The 24428-nt window shown below is 49.5% G+C and overlaps 1 protein-coding gene across 1 annotated transcript in view; it reads left to right on the plus strand.

The window, feature by feature from the left end:
• The first annotated feature begins 272 nt into the window (after positions 1-272).
• Positions 273-24428, plus strand: part of LOC135907148 (serine proteinase stubble-like) — a 40112-nt gene continuing 15956 nt past the window's right edge. Inside the window, exons 1-4 of the mRNA XM_065438800.2 lie at positions 273-613; positions 12951-14912; positions 15006-15085; positions 16454-16554. Coding sequence (XP_065294872.1) covers positions 295-613; positions 12951-14912; positions 15006-15085; positions 16454-16554 — 2462 coding nt within the window. The 5' untranslated portion in view covers positions 273-294. The remainder of the gene's footprint in view (positions 614-12950; positions 14913-15005; positions 15086-16453; positions 16555-24428) is intronic.

Consider the following 24428-nt stretch of genomic DNA (forward strand, 5'->3'; position numbering starts at 1 on the left):
ATGAACAGAGAGGATGGGGATAAGCTTTTCTGTACCGATGAAAATCACCGGCACCAAAGCATTCCTGACCGTGGTAGCTGCGGAAGAAACGTGGGCCGCCCTTGGCGACAGTCTTTAGGTTGTGGTCGGTCGACTAAGAACGACCGAGGGCGGCGTGCAGGGAGGGTGGCAGGTTTGGGGGCAGCTTAAGCCTTTCTTTTTTTTTTCTTTGACGCATCGCCATGAGCATTGTAGCAGTGAGGAGGAGGAAAGGGAGGGTGGGGTGGCAGGCGACTCGGGCACAGAGCGAAAGTCATGGCCGCGTCCTCCTCTCCCCCGATGCGAGGCGGCAGCAGTGCAGGGACCAGCAGCGGCGCAGCAGCAGCAGCACCAGGCGGACGCTGCAGCAGCGAGCAGCGCTTGGGAGGGCGGCCCACCAATGAGGGGAGGAAGAGAGCGGCGCGCCGCGACCTGGCCAAGGAGCGCGCGCGTTCCTGCCGCCGGTCTCTGGTGAGGAGAGACTCGCCAGCCGCCGTCGCCATGAGAAGCGGGCTCGCGACGCTGCTCGCCGTCGCCTCGCTGCACACGTGGAGCGCCACGCTGGCGCTCAGGGTCCTGGACCACAGACTCTTCGGTGAGTGCCGCCGCGAGCAGACTTCGCGAAGAGAGGATTTCGGACGAGACGCGTTGCGCGACAAGCTGCTGTCCCGGCGATGGTCCGATCCAGTTGATTGAGGGCGGTGGGTGCGTGGTGGTGGTGGTTCACTCGATCGAGACGGGCACCGTACCTATGCGATTGTTTTCCGTGGGGAGTATCGACGCCTTCCGATGTCACATAGATTTTTTTTTGTGTGGTTGTCTGTGTGTGTGTTTGTTTCGGAACTACGGATGCCGTGAATTCGCTTCTGATTAGACGGCTGCGAGGTAGGTTCGACGTTTGGGAGCTCGTGCGCATGTTGGTTTTCACGGCCTCTGCTCATGAAGGTCAGACTCTCGCGTCTATTCATGCGTACGACTTTAGTGGTGCACCTCGTTTCAAGAACATCGAGCTGTCTTTCCCTGTTTGAAGGAAATACATGTCTTTCATAAAAGTTTCTTTTTGTCTCATATTGTGCACGAAGCCACTTTGTCAGCGTGACCGTTTCGGTCCCTCTTGCGCTTTATTTGGGATACATTGTAGCATCAGTCCGTCATAATATTGCGCTGACCCGAAAGACAGCATCCTAGGCTACTTCTGCACACACACACAAAAAAAACGCCCTTACTTTGGTTGCTGTTTGTAACACACAGCCGGTGTATTATTCCTTCTAGCTTGGGTCACCTTATCGCCATCGAAACAATCGGCTGATTTCATAAGCGACTACGATGTCAGTACGTTTTGATAGAAACGCTGTTTCGATTAGAGAGGCGGTTTTAACAACTTCGGGCCACCCAAATCGTCCATATTCACCGCCGTTACTGACTTTGTTGATTCCGTCGCTAGCCATGCTCGTCACAATTTTGTCGCCAATACGCTTTGACAAGCAACGTCACCTTGGCGGTATGCAGGCCGCTATGTGCGCTCCGTCAGATCACATGACTCGGCAGTTCACTGTTGAGTGGCAAGGCGTGACCGGGTAAATAGTCACACGCAGAAAGTGAAAGCTTCAAGGACCTTCGGTGTTTATTCTTCTGCGGAAGCAAGTGTCCCTGAACTTGCGAACGAGCCGGCATCATGCATGGATGGCTATGGGCAGCACAGGAAAAAAATGAGGCTTGCCTAGCATCTATAACCACGCGAAAGAAGAAAGAATAAGTGCACATATATAATCTCCCGACTGCTAACCAATTCAGCTGTCTTGACTACGCACGCCGCGTCGAGCAGGGTCTGGGAACGCCGATGTTCCTCCAGCTGCAACGCGTGCTCCACCTCGACATCCGTATACATACCCGGTCGCGTTTACCCCGTTCCGAAAGGATGACCTGGCTAGGCATGTGACGCGGGCGTGTTATTCAGGTTTTGGCCTCGTCGCCCCATCGCGTTCGCGAAGCGAAACCGAATGTCGATAAGGGCTGGTTGCTACCGTTTGATAAAGGAACCGTCTCCTCCGGACGCCCTGCGAATGCGCACTGTTTCCACAATGTAAAGATAGCGCGGCGTGAGCGGGCCCTAGTTGTTATTGAAAGCAAGTGCAGTAGACGGCTGTTTAAATGTAACACAAGAATTAATACGCAGTGAAGAACCATGCAGCAGTAAACCAAAGCAGAATCGAACCCACCCGAAGAAGGGAACGTTCAAGTTGCTCGTGGAAACGATCTTGATGAAAATGATGGCATTGTGAAGTTTCCTGGGCACGTGGCAGTGCGGACATATCAAGTGCTTCAGTTTCAGTATTGGATTGTATACCTTCCTGTGTTTATGAAGGCGTCGAGACGGCCCGTGTTCAGCCAAATCGTGCTGAATGCTTACTTTTGATTTGTATCAGCTGGCATTATGTTTCGGCGTTGAAAGAATGCATTCTCGTTCGTCGAAATCAGCTTTTTTTTTCTGCCAAGGAAACGTTGCATCACATGAAATTTTACTAACAAACGCGTTTCTAGTTCTTACGCAGTCTTACAGTAAAGCTCTAGCAGAGCTGCTGTCCACCCTGCCAGTGTTATGGTAATCCCCATTTACAGCGCCCCACCACTGCCTGAGCAAGTTGAGCTACGTGCTACGGTCATAGCAGTCCATAAATCTGTCTATTCGTTGTTTAGGTATTGCGCTCAGAATGCCTCTTGGAGTAGCACACTTTTATTTTGTTTATTTTTGACCCATTTTCGCTGCTCAAGGAATTAAATGACGTAGAGACCAAATTTGAGCGCAACCAGTTACAGGAGCGATGTTTAGGCAAGTCTGTCGTCATCATTATGCCGCCGTCGTGCCGATGTTTCCGTCGTTGATGCCGTGTCCATGTTGCCGCGCCGCTAACTGTACTGCTGCCAAAGTTGCCCAAATCTGTCTCCTTTTGGCCCATTGCGAATCGCGTTCCAGTTTTGAAACAATTGCACCTACCAGAAAGAATTCCTATACATTCGACATGAAAGTAATGCGGCAGTATTGGATCGGCCTTCCAACCACAATATTTCTTGACGATTCGTCGGCTCTGATAATCCCTGGCCTGTTTCGCTTTGCTGGTTCTTGATGTCTGTGCGATGTACGTTGCTTCGTTGTAACTTCACACTTGTAGAGCAAGGAGCCTCGCTGGCAGCAGTGTAAACACAACGTTGCATAGATGACATGCCTGCCGTTGAGGCTTGTTTATTTCGTCTTGTTTCGAGAGGGCAAATGAACATTGCCACTAGTGCTTTCATTGAAGTTCCCACATTATTATTATTTTTTTTAAATCTGACACGTGAACTGTCTTTATTTTGTAATTCTTGCTGTTTTCTGGCTCTCATCGTCGCTTTCCGTATATTCTCACATTTAAGCCACTACTGGCACTTCCTGTCCATCAGTCCGTTTTCTCGAACCTCCGTTTCGTCTCAGCACAAAGAATCAGGGCATGTAACTGTCAAATGCAGCGCGTGGAACAGTGCCTGCAACGTGACACAGTCCAGCAGGCGATGACACACAAATCACCGGTTAGCAATGGGTGGCGATAAGAACAAGCTCCGCAGTTAGAGAGTCCCATATTACGTGTACCACGTGATAACGTGTTATGTCCCCAAAATCCGCAATTTGGCCACTTTCGGTGTTGGCGACCAGTTTTGGCAAATCTCCTATTTAACGCCCGCTACATTTTTCACCTGTGAACGAGGATGGCTGTAGTCCGCCTTCTTCGGAATGACTCTTCGAGGCGCCAGGAAGGGAACCGGCGGTTTCCTACTCAGCAGTAGGGCGCCACTGATATTGAGCCAACGCGTCGGGCCATGACGGAATGCACACGCCATTTTACATAAGGCTGCACGTATTTTTTGTTCTATTTTCTCAACGCAGATTTCAAGCAGCAAAAATAAGCGGATGCATCTTATTATCTGAAAACGCATTTTCTGTTGTGATATGTGTGCCTATAAAACTTGCTAAATAAAAAAAAAAAGACCCTAAATGTTGAAAGTCACGTTTTCGAAGTTTGATCACGGCAGCATCCGCTTTCAGAGTTCGATTAGAAGCGGCAGTGTATATCGGAAGGTTGAAGGCAGGGAGCGAACGGAATTGACAGTTTGCAACACTGTGCCCCCCCCCCCTTTTTTTTTTGTTCATGCTGCACGCCAGAAGAACAACTTTGAATGGACAGATAAGCGACCTCAACCGATGAATACGCTCTAGCCGCTCGCGTGCCTTTCCGCCGAACCAGGACAATGGAGTGCGAAGACGCGTCCCCGAAATGCGCCAGCATGCGGGTTGACCGAGAGAGAGAAGTGGACTTTAGCGTTTGTCTACGCCTCCTGCCCCCCCCCCCCCCGCCTTTTCTTTTCGCGCGTCCTTTGTCCGGTTTTGCGATGGTTAAGAAGATCCGGTCCATTAACCAACTAGCCCGGTCCAAAGCCCGTCTGACTTTAGCAAGCCCACGCGAAGGTCAGCGATCTCGTTTAAGTGGACGCGCTGCTGCAGGTCTCCCGTGAGTGCATAAATTTTCTTCGGTCGCTCCTATATGATACGAGTAACTAATGGTCGGGAGAGGCAGTTTTACTTTTCTTTTTTTTTGAAAGATAGTAATGGAAGTAGACAGATGTGAGTTACGGTACAGAATACGGGATCAAATACACGAAGAACGATTAACTTAGCCAAAAAAAGTCTCACACCCCTTGTTCTGTCCTCAGCCGTTCAGGTGAGATTTCCGCTGTTGCCACGCAAGCCATCTTATCCTTCACTGGCTCTTCCCCCGAAAGCAGAAGAAAGAAAGAAAGACAGATACACGTAGAAATAGACACGCAAAATAAATGTTACCTTAATGAAGCCGTAGGATCTTGCGGCAAGACATAAAGCCGGTAGTTTTCACTTCTAATCACGGCCAGGAAGTCCGAGCCAGCCCGACGGCACTTTTTTTCTTCTTTCTTTTGTCTTTGTGAATTCGTGTCTCGATCGGCCGCGAGGGAAGCCGCTAGCCGACCGCAAATGATGACCGCCGCAGAAGCGAGTCCTCCTTATCGGCCGTCTCGGCTCGTTGAAGACTGCCTATGCGCTGTGTCCTCAGTGGGAAGCATTGAACTGGCTGCGAATGCCATCAAAGCGAATAGTATACATCGACGGTGCCGAAATTACGAGCGGACTGCATGGCGAGGGGCGTCATTTTTTCCTTCTTCGCGAGCCGCATGTAAAGTGGGCTGGAAATGAGTCTGGTTCCTCACAACAGTAAAATCGCACGCACCCCGGACACTCGCTAAGTGTGTCTTCTTATAGCGAGTTTGATTTAGCGGAAACCGCTTGGAACGATGCTTGCGGGCACATCTCGTGTCTCGCAGGCGTGGCAGCGTTCTACGATGGCCACGCGCTGAACCCCCGGAAAGACAGACGATGATAGGGATTGTTGGAATCATTTCTGAATGAGAGACCACCGACGTCGTTGCGCAGTGTTGGATGCATTAACACTGCGACTCTGAATTTAGCTGCGTTTGCACAAATTCGTGGTCAGCCGGGCGAAAACCCGGTTGTCGGGCTCTAGTAAACGCGAGTGGGTCGAGTCGAATGAGCCTCGGACCGGGGCTGAGGCAGCCCAGACTGTGAGGGGTCAGTTCACTTGGAAGTCACCAGAATAGGTTGTCTCTATTGACCCGTTTCGCGAAATGCATGGACACGTTGTTGTGTCGGTCTGGGTCAGCCCGATCACTGGATTACCTAGCCCGTGTCGAGATGATGTAAACGAGCTTAATGTCGAAGAAGGGTTGAGTTCACGAATTTGTGGCAGTAGAGTTGAGTCAATAAGGCCCATCGCTTGCGCTAGGTTGCCTGAAAGTGCGTATGAGATCAAGCCGACGTGTCGGTAGACATGACTGGAATACGAATCATTTAAACGTTGTATTCCCCGCAACGGGAGGACTATCTTTCTTTTATGGATATTTTGGATGCTCAGTCGTAAGGGGCTTGGGTATCTGAGTGAGAGCAAGTCTCAAAGGAAATGACGCTTCTATAGCATGATACAAGCGAGGTTTACTACTTCATTTGTAAGACACAAAAGCTGAAACCACCAGCGTTGGTTATCTCGGAGATTGGCCTTGTTCTAAACCTTGTTGTGTTCCTCAGCCTATTAAGGCAACTGTAGTGTTTCTTTTTTTTTCTTTTTAGCTCTACTTAAGACGTTCTTCGTGCTTCAACTGTTAATTCTATTTCTTTTCATCTTTTCTTTACTTGATACTACTTCACGAAGGGAGGTTGCCGCAATAAAGCTCCGAATAGGGGAATGGTCAATAGAGCTTGCGTAGGTGTCGCTTAGCATTTCCTGGTTGCATCCACGCATTGCGGTGCTCGCGTTCTTAGTGCAGGGCGACAACCGAAGCTGAATGCGAACGCAGCAACAGCGTCGAGCGCTAGATGTTGGCGTTCAGTTAACTTACCTGGTGTGTCGTCCCGTAAGGAAGATGACGACTCGTAGTTTAAACCAGGAGGAAAAAAATGTACACACAAAAGTCAGGCGGGGAACCCTGAAAGCTCTGTCGAGGAGGAGCGAATGCATATATCTGTGCGATTACATACTGCTCGAGTCGTTACAGTAAGCGAGTTTAAAGTAAAACAGTAAAACCGAAGGATAAAAGAAAGCGGAAGCCTCGGTAGACTTTCAGGGCGCGCCTGACAGGTCAAACCACACGCCAGCCGGGGCCTGTCATGCAACGGCGATTGGTCTCACCAAAGACGTCCGACGTGAGGCAAAGAAAAGTAAGCTGCGATGAGATGACGGTTAGGCGGGTGAGGGGGGGGGAGCTCTGAGCGATGTTGAAGACGGAGGGGGGGGGGCGGTGGCGAGGGACTGGAGTGGCGTCCAGGTTCCGGTTTGGCCAGTAAGTACCGTAAGAGGGCGTGTTCCGCGCCTCTTCCGAGGACCGTGGGTGCACGCATTCTTACCGCATTCGGTCACGCAGCTCTGACGGATCGGCGTCGGACGTCCCGGGAGGGAACGCCACAGCGGTGCGACCGGCGCGTCACCTGGGGGCGACGTAGACGTGCCTTGCGGCACGACGTTGCGTGCTATCGCGGCTTCGTTCGCGAAAGCCGGCTTATGCGGCTGCACGACGACGGTAGGAAGCGTGATCACGCACGGGCCATTGTGATCCCGGGCACTGAGCGGACGCTGTCGTCTTTTGCCTAAAAGCGTGCCTATAGATCTCGAGGCAAAGCGGGTGGGTGCACGGCCGTGTCCAAGGGTTGTTTTCTTTTTCGATGCGTGCAGCTTTGCTAGAATCGGTCGTTCACTGCCGCGTGCGCTAGTCCAAGGCGTCAACCTTTTAAACGAGCACGAAAAAAAAAGGGAAGCTTCTGGGTTTTTCTGTTTTTTTTTAATGACCAGGTAAAGAACACAAGCACGAAAGAAAGTGCTCAAGTGAACGGTAAAGACGTTGTCAAGAAGTTTGCGCAGATGAAAGCTGTGAGGTCAGCGAGAGGGACCGGGTGAATGGAGAATAGGATTATCCGTGGGATTACAACCAAATGCTACAAAGCCAATTCGGTTTCTCACAAAGTTAGTAGTTGATAAAGAATGTATTCTTCGTGTAACAAACAATACGTCGGCCTGAATTTTGCTGGGAGCATTTTGTTACTCCTTCTCATTACGAAAGTATAATACTATGTATTGATTCCGGTGGTTGTGATGTGTTATCTATCGGGTAACCACTTTTTATTCTCCTCTCTACTTTGACCCTCATGGAGATGCCATGGAGTGTGTGTAAATAACAAACAAACAAACATCTATGTGATAACAGTGGGCATGCGCAGTTTGTGCCGTGTTCTGCATGCGACGAGGTACAGAGTCCGCAATTTTCAATGCTTATATAATAAGGCTTATCACCATCATATTCCAAACATGCTTGTCATCGACGGGCTCTCAACCTTGCCGATGGACGTCATGCCAGAAAGCGCGCCCGTGTTATTTTATTTAGAACGTGTTGGATGAAGTCGATCTAGCCCATCACTAGGATTACTGGAGCAAAAGTTTTCCTTGTCATTTACTTCTCTTACCATTTTGTTTAGCGAGCAACTGACGTGTGGGCAGACTGTTTCCGAGGGAGTTAAAGAAACACAAAGCGAGCGTGACTAGCCAAATTGATATAAAGGGCCTGATGTTTATCAGTGAGTGGATAAAGAAGTTGCAGAAAGAGCTAAGATGAAATAGTGCCCGAATGTGGCAATAGAAAAAGCGCTTGCTTGCAACATGGCCTCCGAGATCGGAGATACACGTTGCTCATTTTTGGAAGTCATGTGTGCAGAAGCGTGGCTTCACAAAAAAAAAAAAGAGAAAGGAAAATTACCAGAGGCAGATTTGTCGCTAGTGTCTGCGGGACCTGGAAGTACTACGGTTCAGTTAGCATGGGAATAACGGATGCCACATGAATGTGCCCAAATTTCGTTTTTTTTTGTTGTGCATGTTTATTGCAATCGATTTCGGGACTTTCCAAATTTACCATATTCAACCGAATATTGCTTTGCAAACGCAACAAAATATAACGATCATTTATGCGTGCGGAGACATATTGCCTTCGTGCTTTAGAAGAACCTGATAGTTTGGAAATTAAGGAAAAGCAACTAAAGCATAATTAATAACAAGAATGTCTGAAGCCACCAGCAGGAAGCTTAAACAAATCTATTTACTACCCATAATTCCGGCGGTATAGCAAACCATGGCAGGGCCAAGGTTCCCTGTAGCAATTTTACTAGGAAACTGTTCGTAAAAGCGAGGTGTCCGAGAGTGACGCCGTCCGGTTTGGGAGGCTGTGACGGGAGCCTGCACTGGGAGTCCGTCTAGCGCATTCAGTCGTGCTGCTGTGTGGATTAACCCCAAAACTTTCACATCCCTCTAAGTTGACTGCCCTTCACAGCTCCAAAAATACAGATTAGATTCCTAACTGAAGTGAACAGCTCCTAGCCTGAAACCAGCTGAGGCTGCCAAACTGCCTCTGGTCATTATTTCTACTCCAAATACTATTCAGATAAATTTTGCGTGGTCGCGGCTTAGCTACCCTGTGCGCATCGCTTTTCCAGGTTGCGATTTCAACTAGCATTAGCCAGCTTTAGCTAAGCGGATACACGGGATCGAAATATTCATGCGCAGAACGCTATATGTCCCATAGAGTTTAGCCCGCGCGCGCTATTTCTCAGATGCGTAGCGTTACCGTCTTTGCCTGGTTTACGTAATAAACCAGGCAAAGACGGTGGCGGCTATCCGCCGTGGTTGCTCAGTGGCTGTGGTGTTGGGCTGCTGAGCACGAGGTCGCGGGATCGAAGCCCGGCCACGGCTGCCGCATTTCGATGGGGGCGAAATGCGAAAACACCCGTGTACTTCGATTTAGGTGCACGTTAAAGAACCCCAGGTGGTCGAAATTTCCGTAGTCTTCCACTATGGTATGCCTCATAATCAGAAAGTGGTTTTGGCATGTAAAACCCATAATTTAATTTAATTTATAACCTGGCGGCTGTTCCGGCCGGCCGCTTCGAACCGCATTTAGTGTTGCTTGTTTAGAATTCAGTTGGTTCGTCGCGAATGAATGTGTAAACTGTTTTCGCTTAATCTCAGGGCTCTTCGACGACAGAGTATCATGTGTAGCCACACGGAGTTTTCGACATCGCTTCTCGTTTCGAGCGCGTCGAGGCCTAACAAAGGAAACTCCCGTATGATAGCGCCGCCTTTCGGCAAAGTTGGAAGGTAGGCGGGTCAGCGTATGGCTTTCGATAGTGGGATCATCATCATCAGCCTGGTTACGCCCACTGCAGGGCAAAGGCCTCTCCCATACTTCTCCAACTACCCCGCTCATGTGCTAATTGTGGCCATGTTGTCCCTGCAAACTTCTTAATCTCATCCGTCCACCTAACTTTCCGCCGCCCCCTGCTACGCATCCCTTCCCTTGGAATCCAGTCCGTCACCCTTAATGACCATCGGTTATCTTCCCTCCTCTTTAGATGTCCTGCCCATGCCCATTTCTTTTTTTTTATTTCAACTAAGATGTCATTAACTCGCGTTTCTTCCCTCTCTCAATCCCCGTGAGAGTGGGATAACATATAATAAATAGCCCCGTTGGGCTTCTTATGATGCTGGAGTGCCTATGATCTAAATCATATCTCGTGATATGATTACAAAAAATTGGGCGCTTCGGTGCTCTTTCTTCTGGTTCATTTCATTACGAGGGTCTCGAATCCGGCAACATTGATCGCTTCAGGTAGCATGTGTGGGTTTATTGACCAGTTGCGGTCGCTCAAACAGATCACGCCGGCGGCAGAAAAGATTTTCCACATCCGCCGCCACAGCTTGAGTGGTGGCGCTGGCTAACACTCCCAGGGCTCGTTTTAGTAGTAAAACATTAATAACCCTGAAAGTGGATAGAAGCGGCACCACTGTAGCTCAATTGGAAAGAGCATCGCACGCGTACGGCGAAGACGTGGGTTCGTATCCCACCTGTGACCAGTTTTCTCATCCGCTTTCACTTCCAATAATTTGCTTACTTTCTGTAATTCATTCAATTAGTAAGCACAAATAATTTCCCGTATGTTGTCCTTGGGGCCTTTGTTGGCTTCTTATGATATGACTAATAAATTGAGGCGCCTCGGTCCCCTTTATTTTCGTTCATTATATATATATATATATATATATATATATATATATATATATATATACGCTGAGCAATTATGTCGCTTTCAAATACAGGCCGTATTTGGATTGGGTCTAAGTGAAAGAACGGTTGTGTCGAAGTGTACTTAGAATTAAGAGCATGTAGGTATTCGAAATCATTCCGGGACCCTCAATTATTACGTCTCCTTAAATGCAGTGTAGCCTTGTGACGTTAAACCCCAGCTCGTATTTTGAAACACCTCGCGCTCGTAAAGCAACGTCAATCGCACATTCGCCGTACTGTTCGACTGGCCATACACTGAAGCTGCTTAGCGTAATCACTCGGTGCACCTGAATCTGTGAAGTCATTTCTTCTTTCGAGAGCTGCGTTTAGGTAGTTTGCAATCCAAGGTTCAGGAAGTTCGTAAATAGAACGAAGCGACTAAAAGCAATGCGGGTAAAATTGACTACCGCTTTCGAGGACGATACCTGTATCTTGCGTGGAAACGAAAACCAGTTTTGCTTAGCGCTCGGACCACCTTAACAAAAGCCGATCTCGTGCGAAAGACCGAAAGGAAAATACACACAATCTCCACGTCCGTGGAACTTGCCTTGCTGCTTAACTGAGAAAACGCGGCAAAACATAACAATTAAAAAGAAGAAGCAGGAACGCGCTCCAAGCGATTAGCCCGCTTCTTACGAGGCGTGCAGAGAAGCCAGCAGGCTTTCGGCCCTGAACTTGAACTTGCCCGCGGTGGTATAGGTGCAAGAATGGTCGCACGCGAATCCTAGGGGGAGGGGAGGGGTGGGAGGGGGTCGACGAAACGCCACAAAAGACCAATAGCAATCGGCGACCGCGCCTCGCTAAATTGCCTCGTGTCCTAAAAGCAGCCATGATGTATGTGCCACGTCGTGTCGAGACGAAAAAAAAAAAGAAAAAAAGAGACTACCACCCTGGGGGCGACACGTCTCCGGTGCGCCGGGCCGTCGTCTCCACGCTGCTTAGCCCAATTTCGAAAGCGCCAGCAACAGCAACAGAGCTAATCCCGGGGCGCAAATCGAACGACCCCTCGGCAGGTGATTATTGCCACGCGAGGCACAACTCCGGCACCCTCCTTTCCCGCCCATCTCGTCTTTCTCGTGATTCTCTGCTCGGATGAGGAGCCCGAGGCAAAGCGATCAGCAAAGGCCGTTTATCCGCCGGGCGAGGTAAAACGCAACGCGGCGGCAGTGAGCACCCTAGAAAACCGACCTTGGCATTTGCGAGGAAAAAGAAAATAACGACGCGATGAAGGTGAACGACCGGATGTCCTGCACTCATCTTTGCCTGCGCTGTTGCGGGAAAGAAGACGCTCGGCCCTCGCCCAGTTCGCATGTTCCTTTTTTTTATTATTTTTTTGTTTTCACGGCCACCGCCGTCGGGGATTGCCCTCGCCTCCTCCCTTCGTCTTCACGCTGCGAGCACGCCGCCGCCGGCACGAGTCTTCCGCGTTTGCCGGTTCCGCCATTGGCCCCCCTCTCCCCTCCTCCCAACCCGTTTCCTCTTCTAACCGATATTTCGACCAGCAAGGTCACGCGCCGCCAGCCGCGCAGCGACCAAGGAGGGAGACCCACCCCTCCTCCCGAGAGCGCTTGGTGGCTTCGCGCAGGTGTGTGTGTGTGCGTGAGGGTGGCTGGGTGAGCACGGCGCCAAGGGTGAAGGTCAATGTGTTTGCGGTGCTGTGGGCGCTGCGCCCCCCCCCCCATCCTCCCTCCGCCAGACGTGGCTTCTCTTCTTCCCCTCCGCGTGTTCCACCACTGGGACCGCGTATGTCTGAGCGGAACGAGACGTTACGGCGGCAGCAGTTGCTCGTCGTTTGCTGCTCCCCGCCGCAACCCCGGTGACCTCCTTGCATTTCCTAGGAGGACCGCTTCGCCCAAATTAATTTTGGTTTTTCGAAGGCAGGCAGGGCGCGTTCTCGGCTGACAGCCGTCAGCCCACTGCGGGTTTGCTACGCACGCGTCTGCGAGCCGGGGGAGGGTGGGGGGTACCGGCGAAATGTCTTTATTATGTTGACGTCCCTAGTGTTCCGGTTGCTTGAGTACGCTGCGTGCAGAAAGGAAGTACATGCACCTTGGTTTTTGAATGACTACTTGTTTGCGAAGTTGTCTGCGGAGACGTGGCTCAGCTTTTTCAGTAGGTTGCTTCCGTTCCGAAAATTGGCACACCTAACCAAAGAGGCTTTGCTTATAAAAACGTTATTTTTCTTTTGTTCCTTGCAGGCGCTACTCGCACCATAAAGCTCAAGCCGTGCCAAAACAGGGTGACCAGCCAAGAAGGCACCTGCATGTTTGCCTGGGACTGTTTCAGCGCGGGTGGTACCCACCTCACATACTGCACAGACTCTTTTTACACGGGTAGCTGTTGCAAACTGCCGCCCGGGGTCGTCGTGCAGCAACACGACATGCCTTCGGAACCTGCCAACAGCATTGATTCGGTGCCATACGAGGGTGACGATGACTACAAGAAGAGAACGAAACGCCCTCCGACGAGCACGCCCAAAACGACGTTGCATATGTCGTCCAAGACAACGCAGCCAGTTACCTTCGCGGTGACAACGCTGAGCCATACACCATTGCCAACCACTACGGGGGCTACACCTTTTGTAGGTCTCTCGACGTTTACGCCAGGCCTAATCACGTGGAGGCCTCACGAGACTACTTTGCCGTTTCTTCCCGACGAACCGCCATCAACAGTGCCAAATGATTACGAGTCAAGTGCCAGCGTACCGGACACGACAACATTTCCGACCACGACTGCTAAGAAACAGACCACGCGAGTGCCTGTTCCGACCACGCGAGCGCCTGTTCCGACCACGCGAGCGCCTGTTCCGACCACGCGAGCGCCTGTTCCGACCACGCGAGCGCCTGTTCCGACTACGCGAGCTCCTGTTCCGACCACGCGAGCTCCTGTTCCGACCACGCGAGCTCCTGTTCCGACCACGCGAGCTCCTGTTCCGACCACGCGAGCGCCTGTTCCGACCACGCGAGCGCCTGTTCCGACCACGCGAGCGCCTGTCACGACCACACGGATACCAATCGTGGCGAGCACATTCCTCACTCCTGAAGAAACAACGGGAGCGAAAACTTCAGAGTCTGCTCCCCAGACGACAACGAAGGTCACAACGGAGCAACCAGTCGAAACGAGCAGCAAGCCAACGGAAACGGTCGCGTACGGTACAACGTCCCAGGATTACACGAAGTCTACGGAGGCGCCCACGACTTCCACACAAACTCCAGCCGACGACACCACAACAACACAGGCCACTACGCAGAGGCCATCCACTACGTCAGTTCAGAGTCACACGTGGATCGTCAACGAACGAGAAACCACGATGGCTATTCCGCAGTCTGTTCCGACGGAGCAGACGTGGGTGGTAGTCGACGAGGCCGATGCCAGTGGTCAGCAGACAACCACACCGACGCAAAGTGAAACCGCCAGCCAGACCACTTCCACCTCGTCGATGGCAGACTGGTCCACGGTGACCGACATGGTTACCTCGATATCGTGGGTCGACATGACGGAGCTATCTACGACGCAGAAGCCGCCGCCAGATGTACCCGACACAACGCCGCTACCGTCGGAACCTCCTCCTCCGCGTAAACCAGTTCCTCCTACCGCGTCTACCACCGTAGCGACGACTTTGAGTGCCGCCACTGGCACTGATATCGCGGCGACAGATTTCGTCACTGTCAGCCCAGACTCATCGGAGGCGCCCTCACTCGAACTGGTAAGCGCTACGGCTCCTGCGACGTCCACCAAAGAAGAAGTTATTACGCAAGCGCAGACAACCACTCAACGGCTGACGTCAACTGCGCGACCGACTACCTCCCAGCCCGCCACTCCTACGCCAGAGGTAGCCACGACGACTACCACGCGGCCAAGGCCCATACTTACGACTCTCGCGCTCACCACACGCCGCACTCCGACAACCACTGCACAAGAGACGACAGTCCCGACCACGACAACAGCTCGTACGACGTGGAAGTACACGACGGTGCCGACCTACACCGTCTCGGAAGAGCGCAAGACCACGACACAAGCGCCGACGACGAAGAGGGCAACCACGCCTCCAACGACTGTTCAGTCGACACTTCCAAAAGCAACGACCACGACAACTGTGCCGACGACTACGGTGACAACGGGGCCGACGACCATTTCTCCTGACAAGGACATTCGGAAAAGTAAATGCACGCTCTACCTTTCCTTCTAGCACAAATTACGATCCTAGCGTGAGCAATTTCGACGGCGAATTCTCATTACGTGAACTTTTCCAGTATGCGGCCGGCCGAGGACAGTACCAAGCGCGAGGATTGTGGGCGGCGAACAGACAAAATTTGCTCAGTGGCCTTGGATGGTGAGTGTTCTTACGTGGTCATTGTTCAACGATTGGCTGTCTGATGCATTTATTTATGCCTGTAGAGAAAGCTGTCTGTTTATTTTCTGAACATGATCACCGCCTGAAAGAAATAGGCTGGCTATACGCCCCACTATACCTACTCCGTATTAGGAGCAATTATGGGTTATTTTCATTTTACTACATTGAAGCGATATTTCGGACCACTTTACCGCGCAGCGCAGCACTATCCGCATGGATGGATGGAAAACTTTAATAAGGTCCTGAGGTACGCGAATCAGCGCATTGCGGGCCGCTCCCACGTTAGGAGAGTCAGGCCTTGCCCGACCGCCGCATCGTGGGCCCTCTGGACAGCCCATAGTTGCGCCCCGGCATCAGGGCTCTTGATAGCGGATAGCCACTTGTCTTCACTGATTTCTTCTGTGCCTCGTAACGAGGGGCAACGCCAGAGCATATGATCTAGGCTAGCGATGTCATTGCAGTGCCTGCAAGAGCTAGTGGCTTAGGTGTCGGGATAAATTTTGTGGAATAAAGCCGGGTTTGGATACGAGCCTGTTTGCAGTAATCTGAGGGTCAATGCCTGCGCTCTATTTAACTTCTTGTGTGGAAGGGGAAAGTCTCTCCTGCCGAGATAAAAGTGCTGCGCAATTTCGCCGCATAATTTTATTTTTATAAGCAACTTGTTCACATTTAGCTCTTTAGCTTACGAAATTAACTCCTGTGTTTGCAAAGAGAAAAAGACCTCTTGCACGTCTTCGTTACAAACGTTATTGCAATATGTGTATTTGTTTTCTTTCTCTTGTGGGTGGTGGTAACAGCTTTATTAAGACTCTGCTCAGTTATGATCTGGCAGGCCTGAGTCCTAGGATGGCCCCTCACGAGGAGCGACCCTTTCGGCCCAGGCAACGAGGGCTTTTTGTAGTTTTTCATCCGGCGTTCTGAGCAGCTCCTCCCACGTCTGTTGCGAGGGAGTTGGCAGGAGCGACCTGGGAGGCGGTAAGCCCTCGCACCCCCAAAGAATGTGATTTTAGGTAGCCAATGTTTGATTTGTGCAGTTTTGACATATTGGGTTCCGTTGCCCGTTGGTAATTATGGCTAGGCAGTGTGGGCTGGGGAACGATTTAGTTTGGATTCGACGCAGGATCGAGGCTTGCGCTCGCGTGAGGCTTGCGATTGGAGGCGTAGTTCATCGAGAGTGAGATACGTTAACAAACAGAAACCCTGCCACAATCTTTGAAAAGGTTCTGGCGTGCTGCTTGTACAGAAATAGGATGTTGTATAGCTGTAGGAAACTAGACTGATTCGTTGCGATTGATCGATAGATTGATTGGCTATAAGTGAAATGACTTTCTTCTCGTGCACTTGCAGATATCCCTGCGGCAGTTCAAACGAAACAACTTCCTGCACAAGTGCGGAGCGGCGCTACTCAACGAATATTGGGCCATCAGCGCGGCCCACTGTGTCCACAAGTAAGCACCTTAGCATAATAGACAGAGTTCAGTTGAGTGTACTGGTTTAGCATAGAGGAGGCTAGTTGCTAGTTGGTCGTGTAGGGTTTTATGGCGCAAAAGCAACTGAGGCTATGATGCGGCACGTCTTAGTCGCACGCAGTAGCCGACTTGTGAAACAACTTTGGTGCGCATAACATCGCATCGTTCTGTTTACGTTACATCCGCTGCTGTGGGTAGTGGGGCAATGGTGTCCCGCTGTCATGCGCCACGTCTTCGTGACACGTGACGAGATCACGTGTTCTACTCTCGGACCTGGAGGCCACACTCAGATTACGGCGACATGAAAAGGTCCAGCGACATCGCGTATAAAGTACCCTAGGTTCCTTTAATCCGAGCTTGCTTCTCAGTGAGGGGTCGTTCATGACAATGCCGCTCAATTCGCACAAGAAATCCAGCAAAACTTGACAATCAGCTGAAAGTCACACGCTTTTATGCAAAATTTCTTCTCACTCTCATTACTTAAAACACAGCATTAGATAAAAGTTATCAGATAATCATACATATTTGCCTTCAACCTATTCCTCATGAATGGAGGTTGAGCTTATGCAAGTATTCATTTGGCACCCTTCTTTTCAGAATAGAGTAATTCATTTATTTATTTTTCTTTTGCCTGAAGTTACCACAGCCCAGTTCCTACAAAGTTAGCATAGCCCAGTTCACGAAATTTCAGTGGTGTGAATGTTGAAACTATGGCCATGGTGAGGAATGGGCGACAAGAACATGTTCAAGTGATTGTATACGATACTTCTCAGTAAAGCTCATGTGCGAAGTCACGCTGTACCACTCGATGGATACTACAGATGCACCAACTGCAACGTCGCGGGATCAAATGCCGGCCTCGGCAGCCGCATTTCGATGGGGGCGAAATGTACTTAGATTTAGGCGTACGTTAAAGAACCCCAGGTGGTCCAAATTATTCTGGAGTCCGCCACTACGGCCTGCCTTATAATTAGATCGTGTTTTTGGCACGTAAAACCCCATAATTTATTTGATTTCACCAAACGTAACTCGGAACGCTTTACAATCTAAGAATCCACCAGCGACAAGCAATACTAAAGAAAACTTATTAAATAATAGGAAATAAAAATGTGTGTTTGAGCAGTAAATGTTACAAAATAGGTCCTCATGCAAATGTATTTTTCAAATTCTAAACGCCTGATTTATGCACCTACTACCCTGCTAGAGGAACGCTGCTGCAAAAATAAATTTCTGGCCTGATGTCGCAAACAAACAAAAAAAAACTTATCGTTGCGCCTTAACAGTTTTGAAGAAATAAATTTCGTAAACGAATCACATGAGTTCTTGATAATAACCAAAGGTATTGCCATTTTTTAAAACGTTTTTTTCACGTCAATTTGTGAGGCCGTGACCTCGACGGAAGTGGGCATGCCTTATGGATAGCTGGCTTGTCGCGTATTCCAGCGCTAACTGCACGTTACCGCTGGAAGATAGATAGGCGTTGCTGCGTTCATAGAGGACATCCAGATTGCATGGTAAGTTTGGTATGCTAAACTGCGGTTGTGCGTGTTCTTAATCTTTGGCTCTTTTGTTAATCCCCCATCACGCACTACGCTATAGATTCACGTAGTAGAGCGCCCCAAATCATGTTTGGGAATTTACCTGTGAATATATTGCCCCGTTGAAGTGACGGTAAAGAACAGAGTAGCAACACTGTCTGCTCTTCTCTAGTTTCGTTCGTCCAGCGGCGGGGACCGGCATGCCTTACCTAACCTAACCGGCACCTGTAGACGATTTTTGTTTGACCAAAAAGAAAGCCAATCAAGAAGTTCATTTGCCATTCTCAGCAATTCTGTGTAGTTGTGCGACGATAAGCAAATACTTGTGTTATCAGCATATATTGCAAATTTTGCTTGTTGATAAATAGATACTATATCATTAAGATAAATGCTGTGAAAAGTAGCGGTCCCTGAATACTTCCTTGGGGTACACGTGAAATTATTTGTTTTGGCTGTGATTTGAATTCATTTACCTAGACAAATTGGTGCCCGTTGGTGAGAAAGAGCGATAGTAATGCGAGTGTTGTGGCCCCTCACCTCATAACATTTTAGGTTACCGAGGAGAATATTGTGATCGATGTGGTCAAAAGCCTGCGTGTATTTAACAAATATAGCGATTGTTAATGACCTATTCTCAAAGTTTCTTAATATGTACTCTTTATGATCTAAGAGTGCCAGCTCTGTGGACTTGTGCTTCTAAAATCCATACTCTGCTTCATTTATAATGTGATATCTGCTACAAAATGATGACAGCCAATTTTGGATAATTTTGTCCAAGCCCTCTGAAGAAATTGGGAGGATCGATATTGGGCGATAGTTTTTTACATTCTGTTTGTCTCATTGTGTGTGTGTGTTTTTTTAATGGGGGTTACTCTAACAGTTTTCATTCTCTCAGGAAAAGCACCACAATGCACAACCTGTATATGTACAAAAAAATTTGGGTGATTTCATATATGACGTATTTAATAGGCCGTATCTCTAGGTCGTCTGTCACAGAGCTACGTGATTTTTTAAGGTTCAAATAAATGGCACACACCTCAGCAGAATCAGATGGCGCGAAACAAATGCTATTTCTAGGTGCTGTGATATCATTAGCGGGACGAGAATTCGGGTCAGAATTCTTGGTTAAATGTATCAGCAAGTTCCTGGTCTTTTACTAGGCGTCCGTTTAATAAAATTTCTTGTGGTGATTCATATCCCTTCTGTTTCCGTCCCGTAAGAGCGCTTATATTGTTGCACAGTTTATCTGTTTGTCCGGTGCAAGATTCAAACTCCCTAAATATAATACGCGTCTCTTGCCATTCTTAAACCTTTTGTTAACCTTTTTCTGAAGGTCCTAAACAATTTAATGTGTGAAGATTTTTGAGTTTTTAAAAACTTCGCATGCAACCTGTCTCGTTTTCTGTTTTCCTTAAAACCTCTTTCGTTATCCAAGGCTTTCGAATCTCGACTTATTTTCGCTCTTTAGAGAAGAAGTGTTTCCTGTATACTTCCGTAAAATTACTATTGAAGGTATCATAAGCCTTTGCTGCCCTGTTTTTTTAGAATATCTTTATCCCAGCAGGTACCTCGCATCTCGATCAGAAGTGCTTCTAGAGAGTTTTCAGCGATGCTTTGCAAGGTTGTAGACTTCTTCATTTTCTTTGCGCCTTCGAGTGCTTGAACAGACACACATATTGGCATATGGTCTCCTATGCAACAACTTTCATGGTCTCCTATGCAACAACTTTCATCGAAGGCTCCTGGGCAATCGTTGGTGCTTGCATACCTGCCAGAAAATACAACACTATTCGAGTCGCGCATACCATCCGACTGCACAAAGCTCAGCGAGAACATGCTCAACAGATAGCAACAATGATAACGTTCGAGTAAGTTCCAAATTATGCAGGGCGCGTCTGGCACTGAACGATAACTTTATAATTTATTACCGGCTGAAATGTAGTCCTGGGAAAAAGAATAAATAAGAACCCGTGTAAATATGGTCGCGGATTCGATTTCCCACCTAGGCAGTGTCATCAATTACGTTTACAGGTCGAATGTAAGAATTTTGTTCCTTAATTGCGCTAGCCTCAATAGCGCTGCGAGCTACCCGATATTACGCAGCGTCACGAACATACGCTATCTCATAGCCCATGCAGGCACGTAAGTGTGCTAACGTTCCCACGTAAACCTGCAACTTTGAGGCGTTTAACTAAATCAGTCAGTCATTGAATGCACTATATGCTACAAAACTACGTGACACGCTGCCTAGCGTACATCGTGCAGCCGGTTCTCACCTTGTCGACCGATGTGCCTGCATTGGTCAACAGTGGATTCGGAACAGAAGCCTCCGTGATTAGATTTTCTGGTACTCGTTGGTAAACTGGTTTGTGATGGCCATCGCCATCGATGAGCCTATGCATACCGGAACACACAAGAATTTCAAGCCTCCTTTTAACGCGAACAGCAAGCTTTGCCTACTCAGCAGTTTTGAGTCTATCTATTTGTCTAACATATTACGCCGATACAGTGCCCCAAGTTGTCTACCTGCTGGACCCACCAGTTATGTGCTCCTGGTCGTGATGCCTCATGGTCGTTTGATTGTCGTCATTCTAGCTTCGTGATATCTTACTCTCGTCATGCCATCGTCGTCCCGTCGTCTATCCCGACCTAGTGGCCGAAGTTGTCTGACAGCTAGCTTGGGCCACTAAGTACGCCGTCATTCTAGCTTTGTCATCCGACACTCGTCGTGCAGATGTTGCCACGCCACCGTAGTTGTACAGTCATCGTGCATTCGTTGTCGCATCGCCATAGTAAGGCCGTTGTCATCGTTAAAACGCCGTCACTTCTCGTCCGACCCAGTGGTCCAAGTTGTCTAATAGTTTGGGCCACTAGGTATGAGTTACGGATGTGTGTTCTTGGTTTGTGGTGGTGGCCAGAAATGACGCTCCTCGATGACTCAAGTGCGCGCTGGCAACGCGAAGGAAGAGCCAGGATCTGGTGGAGAACAGCGTTTATTTCCGCTGCAAAGCGTACGGCCGAGCTACACCTAGACGACTTTCCCCGTCTCATTCCGAGTGCCCTTATTAACGCGAGAGCGTTAAAAAGCCCGTGTCGCAGGAAATCCGGCGTCGGCGTCCCGCGTCGGCGTCGTTACAGCAAAAAAGATATTTTCGAACGACCCATACCCATGCCCTCCATGTTGCTTCAAGAGGAGTACGGTAGCGCGATTAAAAGACGGGACAAAAGAAGACACATAGGGACACACACAGCGCTGTGTGTGTCCCTATGTGTCTTCTTCTGCCCCGTCTTTTAATCGCGCTACCGTACTCCCCTTGAAGATGCATTACCAACAAGCCCACATTGCAACCCTCGTGAACTCCATGTTACGCAATGAATTTACTGAATTAATTGAATGTATCAGGCTAAAATACGTGGAAAAATCGTAAGTTACGACTTACACAAAGCCTACAGACATAATAGATCTCGTATTGCAATTTGACAATACGAGAAAACAATTCTGTTCCACGAAAACTCGCAGAAGCCACTTCACATACACAGACCGGCCGCGGCGTCCGCTATTCGCGCGCGCAGGCGCGAGGGGTGTCTTGGCGGCCACGGAGCGGCGCGCCTGGTTCCTTACACGTTCCTGTAATCCTTACATCCTGGATCTGGATCCTTACCTGGATCCTTACATCCTGGATCCTGGATCCTTACACGCCTGGTTCCTTCCTTCCTTAGCTCCACGTGGCGCTCGCCTCCGTCGCGTCACGGTCCACGCAGGTGGTCGCATTTCTACCACAAAGCCCGGCTTCGTTCGCGGCCAGCGTTTCCCGGTAAACATTACAGTTACATGCGCTCCATTTGCTGGGAAGCGTGAGAATTAGTCAGGGATCTTTGAATGCTGTCATGTTCCACCCTTACAGACGAAGCTTTAACCGTCCTCCAAATAACCGTCCTCCAGACAACCGCAACGGAAACGCGTGCCTTCTTTGACTGTATCTTCTTGCTCCCGCCCCTACGGGAGCAACACTCATCTCGTCCAACCCAGCGAGCGTTTTCCAGTCACTCGCTGCCGTTTATTTGCCCCTCCCCCCTCTCCCATCATGCCCGTTTGAGCAAACAGTGACCGATTGGTGGCCCTCTGGGGCAATATGGATTGAAAAAGGCACATCTTTTGGAGTCCGCCTTTTTTCATTTTCCTCTGCCGCACGCCGCTGGGAATGTTTTGATTTGTGTACCTGCACCCATGTTCAGTGCACGTCAGTTGTGCGTTACGTTGATTGCGAATAATTATTAATGGCTTCTTCGGGGCAGCATGTCATTTCTGGAAGGCATGTAGCACTCGCCGACTACTGGTTGAATGGGCCTCCGTGCGCTGTTCTGCTAACAGTGTGGCCGATAAAGACACGCCGAGTTCCGTCTCCCGACGCGGCTGCCTTGGAGTTTCTTGTCGCTAATTTCACCACTTGCGCATCGCTTTTTTCTTACACTTTCTTTATGCACTTCCCACATTCAAGAAGTCTTCAAGCGCAGCCCTCCACGCCGAATTTACCAAAACGGCGCACTTGTTTACATCGACATCTACAGTCACAAATCGTTCCTAGCGTCAAATATTGGAGAAAAGCTGCATCGCTGATATGAAATAATGTCAAAAAGTAGCAAAGCATACATACGCTCTCTGTGCATATGAGCCGCGTTGTTACACCCTGAGGTGAGTCAATACGAGCGGCCGAGTCACTCAAACAACGGCAATTGTGATCCAGGTACGCACATTACGGACTCTTAATTTATGTGTGATTCTCGCTTTTACTTTAGTAATGAGTGATTCTCGCCTTTTTGCGTGTCATAACCCATTATTAGAGGCCACTGTGCTCGCATAAGCGCTCATTTATAGGCCTTGTTGTTTTCTCGCGAGAACGCGAATACCATTGCCGACACCGTTGGTAACTGTGTGAGGCAGTTGTTTATGCTGCTTCATCGAATGCACCGTCTCGATGTTTCCCGTTTGACGGAAAGGTAAACAGTGCACCTCCGGAATTAACAAATGTGACAGCATAACCCACCCATCAACGTAGCGAATGCGACCGGCAGCCCACGGGAAAGGTGACGTCAACGGTGGCAAAGCACTGTCGCCGCTTGCCACTTAGTGTGGCGCGCTGCGCGAAGTAAGTTGATCTCAAATCGCTAAGGCCAGAACTGAACTATGCAAGTAGTTGTCTTCTTCCTAACGTCTTTCTTTTCCGTTTAGGTCCGCCGGTAGCGCGCGCACGAACAAGACGGCGCGAGGCCTAACCTTCGCTGAACAGGGTCAACATTGGCTCAAACTTCGGGTGCACGGCTCTCAGAGGGCTGAAGCTTGCGCCTTTCAACTACGTAGGCGTGCTTTGACTCATTTTGAGTGCGAATAACTAGATATACAAGAGAAGGTGCTGGCTGCTATCATGTTTTCGGTTCGACGGCCGATCGCGCTGGGTTCCCCGAGGATAGTAGCAGCAGAACTTAAGAACTAGCAAAATTAGACACCCTTTTGACATCCACTTCCCCGAGATAGGGCAGCGCGACCTATTCAAAAACGTCTCGTGACTGATCCGCTAGGGCAGAGCGCAGGTGCCTCACACCGTGACGAAGGCGGATTGCCTTTCTCGCTCAAGGAGCCGCCGTCAAGGCTCAATTCCACGAAACACACTTTCCACGCGTGCTTTGTCATCTCAGGTGTCACCTGTGCTTGGGGACGCCGTCACGGCTCTCAACATAATTTCCTTGAACTCGGAATGACTTCGGCGATACTGCAGCTGCATCCTTTACAGAGAACGCAGCCAAAAAAAAAACATGGCGAACCGCAGCAAATGGCCCTACTTCTACACGCTCTCAAAAGGACTCCTTTCCGCTCAAGAATGTTACAGGACACTTGTTCGCATAACATGAGAAAAAAAAAACGCATTGTTTCAACGGCGAAAAAAAGAACATATGCAACAATGACCTCAATTTGAACCCTTGCTGGTTCAAACATGTTGCCGGCGATGTCCTGGTAGCGCGACACACACACAAATAAACAAAAACTGCACTTAAACATGTCAGATCACACACGAAGCGATCGTCCTCGCATCTGAGACACGCTCCGAACTCTCTCGGGTTCTGCAACCACTCTCAATGGGAGCAGTTGGCACATGGTAGCTTAACAGCCTAAATCTGCGCAGTTTGGATCGTCAACAGCACGACACTAACAGATATTCTATCAATGCACTCTAATGTCTAACACTGACTGCCAAAGTACCGTGCCTATATGAACACCTGCAAAAGTACCATTTCTGTTCGGACGTCGAAACATACTGC

This window comes from Dermacentor albipictus, chromosome 4 (genome assembly GCF_038994185.2).
Source record: "Dermacentor albipictus isolate Rhodes 1998 colony chromosome 4, USDA_Dalb.pri_finalv2, whole genome shotgun sequence".
Taxonomy (NCBI): domain Eukaryota; kingdom Metazoa; phylum Arthropoda; class Arachnida; order Ixodida; family Ixodidae; genus Dermacentor; species Dermacentor albipictus.